The sequence below is a fragment of the Gadus chalcogrammus genome, chromosome 8, assembly GCF_026213295.1.
Source record: "Gadus chalcogrammus isolate NIFS_2021 chromosome 8, NIFS_Gcha_1.0, whole genome shotgun sequence".
NCBI classification, from domain to species: domain Eukaryota; kingdom Metazoa; phylum Chordata; class Actinopteri; order Gadiformes; family Gadidae; genus Gadus; species Gadus chalcogrammus.
This window is the reverse complement of record NC_079419.1, coordinates 9798556-9817736: the sequence shown is the minus strand read 5'-3', so window position 1 is coordinate 9817736 and position 19181 is coordinate 9798556. Positions and strand designations below refer to the sequence as shown.

The following is a 19181-nucleotide window of genomic DNA, read 5'->3' as shown; positions in this document are numbered from 1 at the left end:
GTTGGAGGATGGCAAAAAGTCCTTAATTCTTATTACAGGCTTTTTATTACAAATCGAAATACAAAAAAGATAACATTTTAGTATCACATAATCAATCTCTTTGATCGCAATGATCTGACCGTTAGTTACAAACTCAAGTAAAAGACAATGATTTCATTCATTTGGGTTGATGGCACCAGCACACAGCAGGACATTACGACGCAGGGCCCATCTGGAGAAGGGACCTTCTGTCACAGGGAACTAAAACAGAGCCTGGTTGATCCTTACGGCGCTCCAAAAAAGAAACGGCGTCGTTAGGAAAACCTGTCTTTACTGTACCATGGTAAAGATACTCTGCTCAACGGTGGCACCGATGTGTATGGCACAGAAAAGAAATAGGAAAATGTCGAATGTAGAAAACGAAATTGGAGTTGGAATAGGGCAAAACTCAAACTGCATGGTGAATCAAAAAGATGTGATGTGAAGTCAGTGTCCATAATAACACAGGGTGCAACATAAGACTGCCATCACAGCTCTCTAGCTAGCACGGACACTGAGCAGGACCACGGCTGGCTAATAATATTTTCAGCATTTTCAGCATTCAGAATCTTGAGGTCAGATCCTGCCACCCGATCTACACTTTATCGACACAACGAGATAAAAATTGTCCCGAAATAACGCAGCCTTGATTGATCCGCGTTCTATCAAGCAGAAAGGAGACATCTTGCTTCCAAAGCCGTAAAGGAAGCTTCACTAGCACTCTCACGGTTGGATAAACTCCCGTTGGCAGCCTCTTGTTACCTCTGTTTGCGCGGATGATTAACACTTGAACGCAAATGTTTTTGCTGAGCCTCCATTAAATCTTTTCACTTGGCTTTGTAGGAGTGCAGAGGCTGCTTCCTGTTTCCAACGAGATGACTGGAAGCGTGACTCATTCAGTGCCAGAAAATGTATCATGTCAAAAATGGGAACATCCTCAAGGTGTTCTCGAAACATGCTGCTTCAAAAGAGAGCCTAAAATAAACCAGAGCTTATCATCCATCCAGGTGTTTGTCCAAGGCGGAAGGTTATGAAACTGTCTTTGGAAACAATCAGTTATTTCTTAAAACAAAAAATACTTTTTGACTATAAAACCTTTAATTAGTTTGACTTTGTTTTTTAATTAAGAAGGAAAACGTCCATCCCATTCACTGTTAAAGCAACAGCAGGTTCCTTTGGGGTGTTTGTTTGGTTCAGTGAGACTGCTCCCCAGGCAGTGGCCCACCTCCCCAGCTCTCTGCAGCGCGCGCACACACATGCACACACGCACACGCACACACACACACACACACACACACACACACACACACACACACACACACACACACACACACACACACACACACACACACACACACACACACTCTGGAGCACTACCTCCAGCGCTGTAGGAATCCAACACCTTGTGGTGCTAATTAACCCCACAAAAACAAACTCATCGATTCGTCAGTTAGTCAAAGCTCTAAAGCGGGATGCTCCCTCTTCCCTGGCGTTGGAACAAAGGCAAAAAATCGCCCCGGCCCTCATCCCTCCACGTGGTCATTGAATACCTGGAAGTATCTCCTTTGACCGCAGTGACGTTCAGGAACACTTAAACTATTCTGCGCTGTGTGTAGCCAGTGCCAAACAGTACCTGAAGTGTTTCTTTGACCTTTTTCTTTACTTTTTTTTTTTACATGTAGACCTACCCCTCATGAAAACATTTAAGGAATTCCTGCACAATGTTTGCGGCTTTTCAGTTGGTGGGGAAACATTGTGTCTAGTTAAAGAGAAGGCAGAGGCTCCGTTGCAGCGATATCATGCAGGCACGCTAGTAGTAGGGCCTTGAACCTCACATCGATGTTAACCACAGTAACCCTTTCACAACATACCCCTAATATGACTAAAGTCCTGTCAACCTATTCATGGCATACTTAAAGGATTCGGGCTTGAAATGATGTGCATACGAACTGATAAATTATGTCTTATGAACCGGAGAGAGAATTATTTTCACCGTTGCTCCAGGTCCTCGTCACGGTTACCAGGGTAATTTATGTCTGGGTGATATATGATCCCACGCCCCCTGCTGCTGTCATGCCTGTGTTATCTAGTGGGGTGAACCTTCTAGTTGTTTTTGGCCGTCAAAAGGAACGTACCAACCTCAATCAGATATTGAATGTGTGCTGCCTCCTAAAGTAAATTTTTTTGATTTACTGCTGTTTATTTTTTGCATTGTTACTGTTGGTTACAAAACATGTTACTGTCCTTATCCTAAGCCTACCGGCCAAATACAATATATATGTAACATGCAACTTGTATAATGTCGAATTAGAAGATCTTATACAATAAAATGACTTTTCTTTCATGTTTAATGTCTTAAGGGGTATGACCATCAAGGGCGTGAACCCCCCCCCCCCCCCCCCCCCCACCCCCACACACACACACACACACACACACACACACACACACACACACACACACACACACACACACACACACACACACACACACACACACACACACGTGATGTAATGTATATTTACTTTATTTCTACATATTTTTGGTTTTGTTATGAATATGTCAGTAAATATCTCCTCTTTTTTCTCCGCAGGTTCCATGTGGGAGAAGTCCATAAGGCAGATTGGCTTTGAGAGGTAAGCCCATGTTTGATCACTGGTCACCGTTCACATCTTAGATCACACCGGCTTATGAAATTCCCCATGATGTTGCTACGATGTAGTCAATCGCTGCTCCAACAAAATCAATTTTCCGCTCTCCAACCCCCTGACCTCTACAAACGAAAAATACCATTATTCCTTCAACCTGGGATAGGAATCTGTCAATAGTAATTTAGGGATTTACCTTTTGTGTAGTCTGCAGGATCCAGTGCTTTCTTTAATAATTGATTCATAAAGCATCCAACAATAGGTTTGCAGTCTCTTACTGCAGTCTGTTTGCTTTTATCAAACCCCCTTCTAGCCATTCAGCGGACAGACCCAGTGGTTTTGAACAGTAAAAAAGCATTGTTGCTTTTTGACTGTTTTATGAGAGCCTACATTAATATGAAAACAAAGTGACGGCTTTGTCTTTAAGGTTTCAGTGTCTGCAAGTAATTACTTTCGATGGTGTGACTGTGACAGTGTGTTGATGAATGAATGGCTTCCTTTAGACATAGTTTGTCAAGCTCCATCATGGTAGCTCTACTTCTCAAGCTACTGCCATGGCAGCAACTCGCAATGTACTTCATGTCGTCTGTCATGGTTGCTGGCTCGAATATTCAGCTCTCCCTGGCAAACGTCAGTGTGTCCTCGAGCAAGGCAACTAACCCCAAATTCTGCTCTCGCCATGCAAGGCAGCAGTTGATGTGGGTTTATTAATGCACATGTGAGAAGGTGAAAGAGGAGCATGGATTGAATGTGAACGCTCAGTGAGTAGCTGTGGGGTTGCATAGTAAATAGTCTCATCAAGCAATATCTTGCGTAACAGTCAATTAGTTGTCATATTGTTTATACATATCCACCAATAGTAACATTTGAAGAATGTAAAATACATAACCTGGTTAAACTTGTATTACGACTACAGCTCATGACTACACTCTATTAGGTTATCGGTAATGCAGGAGTCAACATGTCAGAGATCCATCCTGTGGTTCTTGTTTCAGGTGGAAAAAACACTACTAATACTACAGTGTTTTGTAACTGGCTTAGTAGGTAACATAATCTTCACCGACGGCCCTTCCACTCATAAATCCTCACACTCAAACACATTGTGCTTTCATGTTCAGTTCTCTTTTCGCTCTTTAACCGAGGAGTTGTTGTAGATCGCTCCTGCCGCACCTGTCCCTCTGTGGCCGCGCTTGATGAGCGCTAAACCCGATTAGGGCCGGGCATCAGCTGACCCGGACCCTGTGATGGTAATAGATGTGGTCTACTGAGTGCGGGAACGTTCAGTTCAAACCCTGCCACGTTTCCAGTACTCAAGAGCCCCCTGTCGAATAGTCTGCTATAAGTGGCGGATGCAGAGAGGTAAACAATTTCCCCCCCCCTCTCCACTTATGTACCTTATGTAGCACTTATGTTTGTGTTGAGCGGCGCGTACACAGACAGATGCAGTTCGCCTATACTTGGTGGTCGGGGATGGTTGCGTTCTCACACTTCCTCCACTGTAAACTTCCCGTGTGGCAGACCGGGTCTCCGGGTAAATAACATGTGAAGCTTGAGATGCCGGCGGTAAATAAAGATCCTGAAAATACAAAATAGTAGAAAAGTAGCAATAAGGGCGACCGATATCAAATCAAGAGTATGAGTGAAGTTAATAAGTGCATGAGTGAAACGGGATACGCAGTGGATGGGCAGGGCATGGAAGAGACCCAGAGACGCCCAACACACCCCAATTACCGAACTAGGGTTGCAAAGGGGTGGACAATTTCCGGTAAATCTCCATGGGAATTTAACCTGGGCAATTTTGAAATAATTGGAAACTTTCCATGGGAATTTATGGGAAATATGGAATTTTGGGCAATTTTATGGACTTTAGGGGAACTAACTGGGAATATAGGGTAATATATTCTAATGTATCATATCCAAGCATAAATATAAACAATTGTCATAAGAAAATATCCATGAAAAATGATACAATTAGTCAAAAGTGTGGTCTAGTCTTCTAGAAATCTTCCATACATGTGATGGATGAATGCACAGAGCCTGTAGGAGGTGAGGTCTCAATAGCCATGCAGTAAGCAGTTTGCTATGTGCATGTGATTGAGGAATGGCATGGATATTCAAGTGTACTTGAATGGCATCTGTTGGTTTTAGCCAAGATTATGCTAAAATATCCTTTTCCCAACTATATTTAAGTTCCCTATGAAGAGCCAACCTTACGTTCGAAAAATTCCCAGTTTATTTCCATTTATTTCCATAAATTCCCGTTTATTCCCTTAAATTAATTCCCAGGGAAAGTTTCCATCTTTTAACATTCCCGGATTTTGCAAGCCTAAACCAAACCACTAGAACCAAAAGACCGAAAACACCATCTGGTGTCCAGTGCTTTACCGGCAGTCCTCCAACCCCACCACCAGGAAGGGAGCTTTTCACTAGCTTCCCACAACCCTTGATGTGTTGTGATCAAGACATGACCTTTCCCGAATGGCTTTAACCTACCTAAGTGCTGCGGAGACCTCACTGCAAGGAGCGATTAATCTCTCTGAAAACCGGTGTGAGAAATGCAACTTGGTAGACTGGGTAGCCCCGTCCATTCTGCCGGCGATTTGAACTCGCTCTGCAGAAGGGTCTGGAGAAGAGCAATACATTTCTTTCTGCTTCCGATACGTTTTTGTGGGAGCCAATCACCAAGCTGGCTTCGCACCCCCCCCCCCCCCCCCGGCGCGCTATTGGCTGGTTCAACACAACGACGACAGGGAAGCGGCGGCAAGCAGCCAATCGCGTACAGAGTCAGTTGAACTAGGCCCGATGATCACTCCTCTTGAGCTGAAGAAAATGACAGCAGCTCCCCCAGACCAACTTGGTCTGGAGCTGGGTCTGGCAATAGCCAGGATAGCAACTTGTGTCACTGAAGCTCAATGAAGAACGCCTCAAGGTCTCCAGTAACAACAAGGGGTTGGGAGGATGTGATCTGTAAAGCTGGAGATGAGCAGCGCCAGATGAAGAGACCATGCTGTAATGTTTAAGGACAATTAGGGGCCATCACAAATGTGCCCAGGGAGGGCAACTGGGATATTCTTGTCTCTTTGTTCGCCCTAAAGTCAGGGTTGTGGATGGGTAAACTGAACAGAATTTGCCTAATGCTGTTAACAGGTTTCGGGTCAGTTATATGGTCAGGAGAAAGGGAATAGAGCAATAGATTGACACAACACACTAACCAGGAAAAGAGTTCACCAAAGGTCATGGGGAAGAATGTGTGAAACTCATGGCTACTGTGCAGTAGATTGAAACTCCTGGGGCTTCGCTGAGTCGGGTTTGAGGCTTATCGTTGACATGGTTTGCCTTTATTTCACTTAACTTTACTGTTATAATTTTTTCTTTCATTTGACCCTTCTTTCATGTATTCCTTTGGTTATGGGGACAAAAATCCTTTTGTAATACAAGTGGAACTTTTATAGATTAGCTTTCCTTTTTTTTCTCCTTAGGCCGGTCAACACCATTGTGTTCTTAAAGCCCAAAGCACACTGCTGTCTCGGTGGGCAGACGCAGTATTCTGTTATAATTTCCACGTCTCCTAAAGTCCTAAACACGAAGCCAGAGCGCTAAAACCCAGCCTCTGCTGCATTCGCTCTTTCCAAACAATACGATTCTATTTATTTTTCGGGTCATGCTACAAACATAAACCGAACTTCACTTCTGCGTGCTTGGGGCTTCGGAGTGAACGGTTCTGGTTGTCCCCGCAGTGGGGGGGCCACAACGGCCCCTGGCTACACAGGGCGTTGGGGAGGATTACCAGCTGCACAGAAGGCTTGTCTTTTATTAAGCCCTGCGTGTAGACCGGGGTTTTGGAACACGTTCTTTTCGTGTGTGTACTGTGATGATTACCACATTTCTTGCGTTGTGGGGCCGCGCTTCACTGTGAATTACCCCTTTCGTCACCCCGAGGAGACGGGTGCTGCTCAGACGCTTACCGGTGGAGGTCAGCCAGACTATACCGTAGAATCCCATCTCGGTCAAATAGAAGTCCTGAAAAGGCCAATTCAAGACGGCCTGAAGATAATACAATCATTAAATGCTTCTTTCTCTATTTGCTATGCGCTATAAAATACACACACCGACAAAAGCCTACCAGAGCGTCTGCTTGTTTACGTCCACAACCGATCTAAAGCAGCATATCCCCGGTCCTCTGGCAGCGGGCGGCGTCTCCTCCAGATGACGCTGGCCCCCATCGGGTGTGCGCAGACAGCCGCTCCTCTGGTGTGGGTGCCTTTGTTCCCATTGTGTGTGTGAGGAGCCCTCGGCTGGCCACTTGTTAACTTTAACAGGCTCCACATCCTCTCCGAGCCAAGCTGGGATGACGCTCCGCTGCAACGACAGTATGTCAGCCGACTCGCTCACAAGTGCATTCCAATTATTGTTGTTGTTGTTGTTGTTGTTGTTGTTGTTGTTGTTGTTGGGTTGTGTGCCTGCACCCTGCCGTGGCAACATGGACAGCTTGTTCAGTTTATTTTAAACAGTTTAATTGCATTCAGCGCCCTGAAAGTTTTGTAGAAAAGAAGGAGGCAGGGGAACACGTTCGGGTCACAAACAGGATGCAGTGCGATCCCTCTCGTAAAAAACTGGAAATAGAAGCCTGTCTCGAGGGACAGAAGAACTCTTTTTTAAAAGGCTGTGATGGTCTGGTAGCCATTTCTCTTTTTTAATCTCACGTCCACTCATGACACGTCGTAAAACCTCTGCGTCCTCGGGCGACGGAGGTCAGTGGGACCCTGTTATTCCAACAACCACCATGGCAACTGTTGCCCACTGCTGTTCAGCTTCCTGTTCGAGCCCAACCAGCTCGTATGTAATTGCCGGTGTTGACAGGAATCCAATAACAAATACAAACATTTTGTTTGCTCATTACAATTAAACCACAGAGCCTCAAACCATTACATTCATTCCTATCATAGCCGCACAAAGGGGCTGTTTGCAAAGTGTCCGTGTGTCTGGTGGATTTGGATTGCGTGTCAGGTTTGAATAATAAATGCTTTATGGGTGAGTTGTCCACTGTAGCAAACGTGACACGGCTTTGAGCTTTGCACTGACTCTTTCAACAATGTCCTGGTTTTTGGTTTACATGAACTAATTGTGCTCCTCCTGGTTTGTTAAAAGCCTGCCTCTTAAAAGGCTGCGTTGGTCCACATGTTAAAAGAGGTGTAGAGGAACTTGCGCTGCAGGGGATAAGGTTCATTTACATGCTGTTCTTGAAATGTAGGAAAACGTAACCGGCCTCAATTGGTCTTCCTGGTAGTGGAGGTAATGAATGTAATTTATTAACTAGACAAGAATACTTACATACCTATATGATAAGGCCAGGTTTAGCGAGATTGAATATGTTTATTTTTTGCAGTATATATTATATGATATTTATATATATGAGTCAAAAGTATAGTATGGCATGATTTTGATGGTGATGGTCATGGCAATCTGCAGTTTATACATACTCAATAAAGATTATGAAAAATGCCGAATTCTTTAAATGGCTTAATTCGGTTTGAACTATTCCATAAACTTGTTGTGATGAAAGAAGGCTTTCCTCGCCGGTTATTTCAGTGGAATTTCACTTGGTTTTATTGGCTATTCGTTTTTAAAAGGGCTTAATTTCATTAAAGTGGGTGGAACATCATATTAAAGTTGTACTTCAACACATATTGAAAGCAGTTGGAAACAAGGGTTTCCCATGCCCTTCCACTTTCCCAGGTAGGGCGGTTTTCAAACGCAAATAGACGATCGCCCTATGTGGTCATTTCACTGGAACACCTAATCATCTTATTAACTCATTTATATGCATATCAAACGTATCCTGCACTGTGGGTTGAAAGCTGGCGACGAGCATCAGTGTGACTAGCATGACCTTTGATCCATAAACAAAACAACGTGGGCGAGAGTTGACACCTGTTGAGAGCCAACCAATGCACAAAATTATGAAAATATCCTACAATATTTAACAATTATTCGTGAAGGCTCCGTGAATAGCCCCACCGACCTTCGGTCTCGCGGGCTATTCCCCGCCATTCACGTTGGTGAACAATTGTTTTAGTATATACTACACGTGAACCCTCCAAAAAATAAACAACATGACACTTTTGGTCGGGATGATTATTTTTTATTAGCGGTTTATTTGTTTTTATTAGCGTGATGAGATGTCCGTCACACGATGAAAACAATATCCCAAGTTTGAGATCTCATTCCTGGGATATTGCCCAATATCCCGAGATAGCGAACCAATCGAATTGCGCCATCTTAGGAGGTTCACGTATAGCATATACTAATTTACAATATCAAGAGTTAGATCCAGACTTTAAGTGTGCAGCACTTCATGGTTGATCCGTTTAAACGACTGAGTGCGTTCATGAGTAAGAGATGTTGTGTGTCATGTCCCTTCCTCGTCTGTGGCCTGAAGCGTGATCGGGGCGGACCCCATGAACGGGATCCGCGTGTTCCTCCCGGACATCGGCATGTTCCTGACGGGCCTGGCGGTCTGGCTGATCTGCCGCAGCCTGGTGCACAAGAGGCCCCCCGAGGACATGGCCCAGGACAACGCTCACTTCCAGGCAGAGGACCTGGTGAGGCCCCGCCACCGCACCCCCGCCACCGCACCCCCCCGCCGCACCCCCGTCACCGCAACCCCCCCGCCACACCCCCGCCACCAAATCGACTGTTATGGTGTCTGTCTGTTAGTCTGGCAGTCTGTCTGACGCTCTGTTTGTGTGGCGAGGATCAAGTGAGCCGCCGCACCGCCTCGTCTCAGACTGTCTGTCCGTCTGTCTGTCTGGCAGTCAGCCTGTCTGTCATTATGTCTGTCTGTCTGTCTGGCAGTCACCCTGTCCGTCATTATGTGTGTCTGTCTTTCTGGCAGTCGGCCTGTCTGTCATTATGTCTGTCTGTCTGTCTGGCAGTCGGCCTGTCTGTCATTATGTCTGTCTGTCTGTCTGGCAGTCGGCCTGTCTGTCATTATGTGTGTCTGTCTTTCTGGCAGTCAGCCCTGTCTGTTTCTCTGTCTGTCTGACGCTCTGTCTGTCTGATGAGGATGTGGTGAGACACAGACGCCACACCGCCTGTCGTCTCAGTCTGGCTGTCTGGCATTCGGCCTGTCTGTCTGTCATTATGTCGATCCGTCTGTCTGTTTTTGTGTTTGTCCGTCATTCTGGCACTCTGTCAGTCTGATGGTCTGTCCGTCTGTTTTTCTGAATGCCTGGCTGTCTGTCTGCATGCCTGCCTGCCATTTAGTACGCCAGCCTGTCTTAATGACAATGTATATTTCTGTCTGTCTGTATCTGTCTATCTATGTCGGTCTGCCTCCCTAATGGATACATGTATGTTGACAATGATTTTACGGTATTATGTGTTCTATGTCTGTCCGTTCAGGCAGTCTGACCTTTATTCCCTCTTGAAAAGGCTACTGCTGGCCATCTTCCTTGGGCAATTTTTATTTGAAAGGACTTTATATACAGAGATTATATATATTATAAAAAAATGGGGCTGTTGTTGGGTGACTCAGAACACACACACACACACACACACAAACACACACACACACACACACACAAACACACACACACACACACACACACGCACGCACGCACGCACGCACACGCACCCGCACACACACCTTCTCCTGGCACGTCGTTGGCGCTCTTTATAGCTCTGAGTTAATTAAATCCACATTCACTCTCACTGTGGCACTCCCGCTGGAGCAGATGGCCGTGCCCCCATTAAGCACACCAAAACCATCAAATGAACCATCGCTGACGTTTTGCTCCACATACTTCTTCTCAACCCAGTTCAAGTTTATTTTATATTCATTGACTTCAAGCGAAGGTTTGGCTATTCAACCGGCCAAAGTTAACTTGGTGGGGCGCTGCTGCTGCTGTTGTTGTTGTTGTTTACTACATGGACAAACAGCTTCCACTCGGGTCGGTGGGTGTGGCTACTGGGTGTGTATGCCATGATGACGTAGAGAGGTAGAGACGCAGGCCGGTGGGGGACTTCTGGAGTCACCTGTTGCTGTCGGATGTTTCAGGACCACGGAGAGTGCGGCCACCCGGTACCAGGCCACCTCTCGCCTGTCGTCCGACCAGGAAGCACTTTGTCTGTTGAAGCAGTCGCTAAAGGGCATCTTAATTGAAATTAAATGAGAGCTAAATTCAATTAAATTCAAAAAACTTTATTTGTTGTTGTTGCAAACATAAAAACAAAAACAAAGCTTTGTTAGTTGAAAGAAGTATACACATACAAAAAATATATATGAAATATGTACAGTGTATGTTTATAAATGGAAAAAAAGTTTTTTTTAAAACACTCACTTAAAAAGTGTTAAAAGTGTGATGTATGACAGGAATATAGAGTGCAATCAGGTAATTAATACCGTACTGATGAAAATACAATTATAAGGTGCATTAAAAGCGAGATAGTTATGTCAGCACGGCCGACATACGGCACAGCCCAGCAGAAGCACAGGTTGACTAGGTGTAGCTTAGTCCTTGTCACGGCCACCCTTTATAACATGAGTCGCGCTTCAGAGGAAGCCTGGGCCAGCCGCGCATTGGGTCGTCGAAGCAAGGACTTCCTCCTTCTAACCTACAATTCCCCCTAACCGAACGACTGCGGCTGCTAATAGTGAGGGGCGTGTGGGAACTAAGGCCACGCCTTAAGTCGCGGCAGTAGAAGTAGTAGCTCCACCCCCCGGAATCAGGGACACCTGAGAGACAGAGAAGATAATAAAGCAGGAGGAATAAGCCAAAAGAGGAGGCGCATAACAGTCCTAGACTCAGAGAAGGCTGTCATACCCTCAGTGATTGTGCCTTCAGTGAATCACATCAACGCGTTTCTCTCCGTTAAGGAGGAAGAGGAGAAGCTGAGCCTGGAGGGCAACATCCTGTTGGAGGAAGACCACGAGGCGGGCTACGAGGCCGAGGGAGACGATGACGAAGAGCTGTCCGATGAGGAGGAGGACGACGACGACGAGGAGCAGGAGGGGGACGAGCACGAGGAGGAGGAGGAGGCGAAGGAGAGCGCCAAGATGAAGGTCCTGCGATTCGTGGCGGGCGTGGCGTCCAAAGTGAAGGAGATCATCGGGGACCTGATCACCACCGCTGGGAAGGTGGTGGTCACCATCCTGCTGGGCCTTACGGGTCAGTGCCAGTCCGTCAGCTCTCTCCATGTTATGATGCATTAAGGGCTGATTATTGTCCCTCGTTCACGCGGCGCAAGGGGGTTGCAGACCCGTTACGCTCTTTAATCCTGATCTTCTCTAAATCTCACCTCGGTCTCAACTATACTTGTGTGTGTGCGTGTGTGTGTGTGTGTGTGTGTGTGTGTGTGTGTGTGTGTGTGTGTGTGTGTGTGTGTGTGTGTGTGTGTGTGTGTGTGTGTGTGTGTGTGTGTGCCTGTGTGTGTGCTTGTGTGTGCGTGTGTCTATGTGTGTCTGCCCGTGCGCGCATGTGTGTGTGCATGTGTGTGCCTGTGCGTGTGTGTTTGCGTTTGTGTGAGTGCGTTTGTGCGTGTGTGTGCGTGTGTGTGTGCGCGTGTGCGTGGGCGTGTCCATTTGCAGGCGCCATGCTGCCCTCGCTGACCTCGGCGGTGTACTTCTTCGTCTTCCTCTTCCTGTGCACCTGGTGGTCATTCTGCCGCACCATCGACACGCTGCTCTTCAGCTGCATGTGCGTGCTGATGGCCATCTTCAGCGCCGGCCACCTGGTGATCCTCTACCTCTACCAGTTCCAGTTCTTCCAGGAGGCCATCACCACTGACGACTACTACATCAGGTCAGAAGAGGCGCCGGAGAGGGCACCCGACCACAAACAGAGATGCACAGTTTCAATGTTAAAGGTCCCATGACATGCCACCAGGTGTGAGTGTGATTAGCCTTACAAGCCGTTTTGATAATCTGCCCCATATGACATCACAAGCGGGCGTGTCCACCTAGATGCGTGCTGGATAGATCAGCCTTCCAGCCTACCCAGTGGATTGTACCAAATGTTGGTCATATATCGTCACACATCTAGGTGGACACGCCCACTTGTGATGTCATAAGTGGCCGATTTTCAAACCGCGTGTAACGGCTAAACACACTCACACCGGGTGGCATGTCATTGGACCTTTAATATGCCGTGAATTATTGTGGAATATACTTTTTTATTATTTGATTTGAGTTATTATTTAATTATCTTTTTTTGTTGAGAGAATAGCTTTAGGAAGATCACTATTTGGATGTGTTTGACATGCATTCATTTATCAAGGCTCGAAACCATACAAGGTCATTTGTGTCTGGTTGTCTGCAAATGCTAAGAGCCCCTAAGCTACGAGCGACATATTCACTTCCCCAGTGATGTGTTGCATCCCAAAGTCATCCAGTCCATGTACACACTGCTAAATATTATTGTTACACACAGCCAGGCCCAGAGAAAATCCAAATCCCAGCTGCAGGGAAGAACACACTCCAAAAGCCTTCAAAGCCTCTTCCTCTGCAACCAACCCGACTTATATTATGCATGAGAAATTAACTAATTACCTGCTTGTGGCCGGGGCGCTGGAACAAAGCGGTTCAGAGCCAAGCCACATTGTGGGACGGTGTGCCAGCCTTCAGCTTTAAGAGGTGTAGCGTACACATAACTATATAGCGAAGGAATTTTCATTAGGTCATTAGGGCTTTTCATTGTCCTGTTCCTTACAACACCACGGCCTGTATACTCCTGAAAATATTTAGTGTTGCTGCCGAATCGCGTCGATCTCTGAAATACCGGCAATAGTGTATCACGAAGGACGGCCGCTCCTCGCCCGTCTTCCTCCTCCAGGGCTGGTATCGATTCGAAGGCTTTCTCGTTTACAAGCTGTGGTGAGTCGGGGGCCAATGACATTACGGCCTATGTATAGCCCGCCCGTCTGCAGTCCTCATGAACCTGACGTGGAGGTCTCAGGCCTCCATCACCGCCGAGCCAAGGGCAGGCTGGAGAGGCTTTGGTTATGATGGCGTATTGACAAGGGGCTCTTTGGCGATCAAACTCCTTCCCTGCCTTCTATCGCCTTTTAAAATAAAACAATTCTTGTGCTCTATACATAGAGGCCGTGTAAGTTAGGATAGGAGCAGGCGTCACTAAATGTGTATTTTCCAAACTATTAGAGTGCTGGCCTGAATAGTCAGATCAAGTAAAGTAGGAGGGAAGCCGCATGATGCATAAATCCAGTTTTATTTATTATTTTAAATAAAACTGGATTTATGCATGGTGCAGCCACCCTCCTACTTTACTTGACACATACAGTACATGCCATGGGGGGTGCAAGTGTATTGACCTAACCCTAACCCTGCAGGTGGTGATGCAACTGCAGCGATTTGGAGTCTGCTTGTATGGGTGACGGGTGATCATAGTCAAGGTAGCGGCTTCAGTGAGGAGATGCTCACGCGCTGGGGCTTGTTTGTGTTACTGCGTACTGTGGCTTAAAATCTGCATGACACACGTTATATAGGTACTTAATACACACAATATATTTTTGGGATTCACATTTTTACATATTTTTTTCGATGATGGATACGTCAAAATATAAAATTCTAATCTCTCTTTATTCTCACTCTGCGTTAAGTAGCTTCAGTAAATCAGGGAGCAAATGGCTTGAAATGGCCTCCCTAATAGATGGCATTAGTAGAAACAGGATATTGACCAGTCTTTTTATACATTTACAGTGTATGCAGAGCTAATTCTGGAAGTCTTGACGTCTCGTTGAGCCGAACAGACTCCCTATGTCACCTATGTCAACCCTTTTCCTGCGCGTGCGTTCTTGTTGACTTTCCAAGTCACCGTTGCATTAGTGTTTGCTGACGTGTAAAACAAAAAAACTAAACAAAAAAAACCGTTGTTGATTCCAACGTACCACACGCAGGCATCCCCCGTCTGCGTGTTTAGGAGAAACTCGCAGTGCCCAGCCCTGTGTCGGACACAAGCAAAACACCCCCCCCCCCCCCCGTGCTCCATAAATATACTCATGTTATGGACAATAGACCGGCACAGCGGCGGTCGCAATAGTATCCATGTTGACAGTGGACTTGGCCTTGTTGGCGCGTTGACTGACACCGCTGAGAGGCCTGGCTTCCCTCTCACTTCCCGTCTCTCCCCGCCTGCACAATAGAAATCCCCAGCAGTCATGAGTCATGTGACTCCCCCCCCCCCCCCCTATGCAGCTGCAGGCAGGGACTTTTCAGGATGCGGTGTTTCCAAGAGGTCGACTCTATGGACTGCCCCACCTGGTACAGAAAGGTCCAGGATTATCTAGGGGCCAGGAAGCCCGAGGAAGGCTCCTCTGTGATGTATGCCCCGTACAGTTCCTGCAAAGGAAGTGGTTCTTATTGGGGGAAAAAAAAAAAAAAATCTTATTGGGGGAAAAACTGGGTCATGGCAACCTTGAATACACTGTAAATCCTCTGGGATTATCAGCCTTGCGAGTGTTTTGAGTTAGTGGGCCATTGTTGACCATTAACCACCATTCTAGCTTTCACGTCACTCCCCGGATTTCCCCTCCACCTGAGCAGACAGTAGGGTTTTGAGAACAGCGTCCATGCGGTTTAGTTGTCTGTGACCACCGGCGATAACTGCACATAAACTCCCTTGATGTAGGAACGCCTATGTCCGCTATGGGTCGTTCTCCCTGGCCAGATCAGCAACTTTGATAATGTTTAAATTCAACAAACGCTGCGTTTCCTCATCGCTTTTGAAACGCTTCCATCTCCTCCTCATCCATCCTCTCAGCTTGGTTTACCCAATCGATAATCCCTTTTCAAAATGAAGAACCCAACACTAAATAACGCTGTGCACTTCTCTCAATAAAATAAATGGCCTCATGCTCAGAAGGATGGCTTTAAATTGGGGGCATGGCTTTAAAAACAAGGGAGGGATTTAAAAAAACCTATATAAATAAATCATCAATGCGGTTTAAGTTTTTGTTGTTGTTGTTCAACTTAGTGAACCCGCAAAGTGCCGTATTTTAAAAACAATTAGATTTAACGTGAAAAGCCATGACCTCTTCGAAGGCCTTTTGTTCTAGTTTTAAGTGCAGCAGTAAAGCAGATCTTCCTTAAGTGCCAGGCGGTAAAATGAGTAATGATGACCAACACTGAAGGCTGAGAAACCGTCAGTAAAAGCAACGAATAATGCCTGCCGGCCTTAAGAGCGAAATCTGCTCCCTGAACCAGGAGAAGCGAAGTTAACTCGTGGGCATCCTATGCAACCCTGATGCTGCTATTAAAAACATACAGTCAACAGTGGATTGCACTAGCGCACACTGACTGCACTCCCGCCGCATTGCATACACTACAAATGATTTAGTCGCATTCCCCTTTGACGGCAAACTGGCAGGCATTGGCGCGTTCCACGGCGTCCTCTGTGAGCCAGGCTCCACACCTGGTATGATATCCCACACCTTTCCTCTTCGTCTCTCCGTCTCCCCTCCCCTCCGCCCTCTTCCTGCAGATTGTTTGGCATCTCCCCCCTCATCCGAGTCGACTGCACGCGCACGTGGAAGCTCAACAAGAACCCGGAGCTCTACTGGCACCACTTTGTCAACCCGGGGATGCTGCTGCTGCTGTACTACACCCTGGCCACGCTCATCCGCCTCTGGCTGCAAGAGCCCACCGGGCAGATGGAGGTGGGCCCGTCCGTCTCTTTGGCCGTGCAGCCGCACAATAGGGCCGCTCGATTGGGGAAAGAATCATAGTCACCATTATTTTGGTCAATGTTGAAATCACAATGATTCAAACGGTTATTTTTGAGTTTGAAAACATGATGTATTTATTCAGCATGTCTCTCTCTAAAAACACCTTGTAACTGAGAACTTTGAAATTTAGCCTTAAAAAAATACTCAGAATGGTCAAATAGAAAATGTTCAAATCTAAATTAATGTACAGATGTGTATCCAGCTGTTCTAATAATATATATATATATTAATAATAATAATAATAATAATAATAATAATAAAAAAATAGAAAACGTTATATTTGTGATCGTTTGAAGCTAAAACCGAAATCGCGTTAATTTTTTTTGATCAATTGCCCAGCCCTACTGCACAACGGTTCCTTTAGTTGAGAGGTTAAGCTGCTGTAGGTTACGATTCGAGAGTTGTAAAGAGATTTTGAAGAAAAATAACCCAAACAAAAAAAAAGCTCCCCTGCCTCTCTAATCTCTCCATCTCTACGTCTCCACTAGGGCTGGGCGATTAAGCGTATTTTGAGCGCGATTTTAGCGTCAAACGATCACAAAACAAAAATAATCGAGATTTTTCTTTTTATTATTCTTTTTTTTATTTTACACATATACATGTATATATATCTGTACATTACTTTAGCTTTGAACACATTCTATTTGACCATTTTGAGTATTTCTTAAAGGCTAAATTTCAAAGTTCTCAGTTACAAGGTGTTTTTTGGGAGAGACATGCTGAATAAATACATCATGTTTTCACAGTCAAAAATAATCGTTTGAATAATCGTGATTTCAATATGACCAAAATAATCATGATCATGATTTTTCCCATAATCGAGCAGCCCTAGTCTCCACTGTGATTGACCACCAAGAAGGATTCCCAAATCTGATTGGTCAGACATAAACTGGGAGCGGTGTTAAATCGATATTGTGTCCTATAGAGGCAGGTGCGTTCAACTCGAAACTGTTAATCTCACCACATGTCACTCATTAATAGCAATTCAGCTGACAATTCCACTTCTAACAAAATGCTCCAATAATTGCAGTGAATTGCAGTAATTCCAATTAAGCTTCACTCAGATTAGTGTGCAGATCTAAACCGATATTGATTTACTGTTTGTACAGGTGAGTACAGAAGTTTATGTGGCATTGAATATCATTCCCTTTCCAGGAAGGGTCGATTGCTGAGGTAAACTAGAAGTTATTTATGTCGGCGTGTATCAACGAGATGAACTTGTCTTCTAGAAGACTCTCGGCTGTATGGTTGTCACGGAGAGTTCGACGTACCCCTCACCCCCTACTGCAGTCAGACTCTGTATTCAAGACCTGGGCTCGCTGTTCTTTCTGCAGCTGAACCAGTTTCGATTAGTTGTGTGGAAACAAAGCGGCCGTCACTCTACATCATTCGGAGCTGAACAGGCCCCACCGCGCCCCCACACCCGCACGACTAAATCACCTAGATCTCCAAGACAATGAGTGGAGATACCGATCACAGGGAACAACCGGTAATTAAACACCCAGCCGCAACGGTGACTGATGACCCTCTGTCGAGCAAGGACGTCCGACCTGTCCTCCATCTACCCCCTCCCAGACACGCACATCCGAGAAGACCTCTGCTGGCTCTGTGGATCCGTGAGTTTTTAATATTACAAGCCACCACGTCATCACAATTAAATGTCTTATCACGTTAGCCGAGCCGGCAAGAAGTGAATTGGGAAGGATGAGACACACTTATCGTGTCTGTCCAGCACTAACATAAAACTGTGTCATCTTGGACATGGCGGTGGTGGTGTATGGCGAGTCTTTAGGAAATTGCTGGCGGCGAATTCATTGTTCTCTCCTCAACATTTGAAAATATTATTGTTAACGGTAAGATGAACTGTAAACAGGAAAACTAAGGTTAAAGAAAATATCATTAAAACAATATGTTGCAATATTTTGCCAAGATTGAAAATACAGGTCTGTTCAATTTTTGTTTATTTAACCAAAGAATAGCACTGGAAAAAGCCTCCCTGGGATTAAGAATATCTACCGCAGGAATCTACCGGACAAAACAGACGGACCAGCAGACATAGCACAGCTCTGGCCGCTGGCTAAACCCAAGAGGAGCAGGAAAACACAATGAGTACAAGCGCAACCGTAACAGTACAAGAATGTCGGCAAGTCAGACTCATAGACTATGACAGAGTGATGTTGAATGAGAAGCTTGATAAGGTCTTCGTCCCCAGAGACCCCCATAGAGTCCGTGATCGTGACCATGAAGAGCCCTACTGGGTGGCAGGCTTTATCAGACCCGAGGCTAAGACCCAACATAATGGAGTTATAGATTAGAGGGTTTTTATAGATGGGTCAATATAGCCTTGTCAACCATTAAGGACCTGGGATGAGGCCTGTATGCATTATCGACCGCCTCCCCCCCAACCCAACACACTCACACACATACCCCCTCCACCAATGTGTGTGAGGGTGTTTTTATTGTTATTTTTTTGCTTACCATACACTACAACACAGATTCAGTTGTGATTGCAATGTACTTTTTGCGAGGACTACCGATTTGGTCTGACTGGGTCAGAGGGGGACAAGAACCTACCAGGGCTATTGGTACGTCTGTCTGCATGTGTAGCTGAAGGCTGCTGGTACCGCCTCCGTTTAGTATTTCATGTTTGCCTCACCACAACAGGAAACTGCCCAATCTTTGAGCGTTTTATTGAGACCCGATTTGTTGCTTGTGAAAAAATGATTCATCTTGAGTCTAGTCTGTTGCACCGGTCAAGTTGCAATTGCGTGCGGTACA

The 19181-nt window shown here is 45.8% G+C and overlaps 1 protein-coding gene across 1 annotated transcript in view; it reads left to right on the top strand.

The window, feature by feature from the left end:
- LOC130387250 (piezo-type mechanosensitive ion channel component 2) overlaps window positions 1-19181 on the top strand; it is an 82427-nt gene that overhangs the window by 17705 nt on the left and 45541 nt on the right. Inside the window, exons 4-8 of the mRNA XM_056596269.1 lie at window positions 2609-2651; window positions 9103-9265; window positions 11542-11833; window positions 12253-12466; window positions 16160-16334. Coding sequence (XP_056452244.1) covers window positions 2609-2651; window positions 9103-9265; window positions 11542-11833; window positions 12253-12466; window positions 16160-16334 — 887 coding nt within the window. The remainder of the gene's footprint in view (window positions 1-2608; window positions 2652-9102; window positions 9266-11541; window positions 11834-12252; window positions 12467-16159; window positions 16335-19181) is intronic.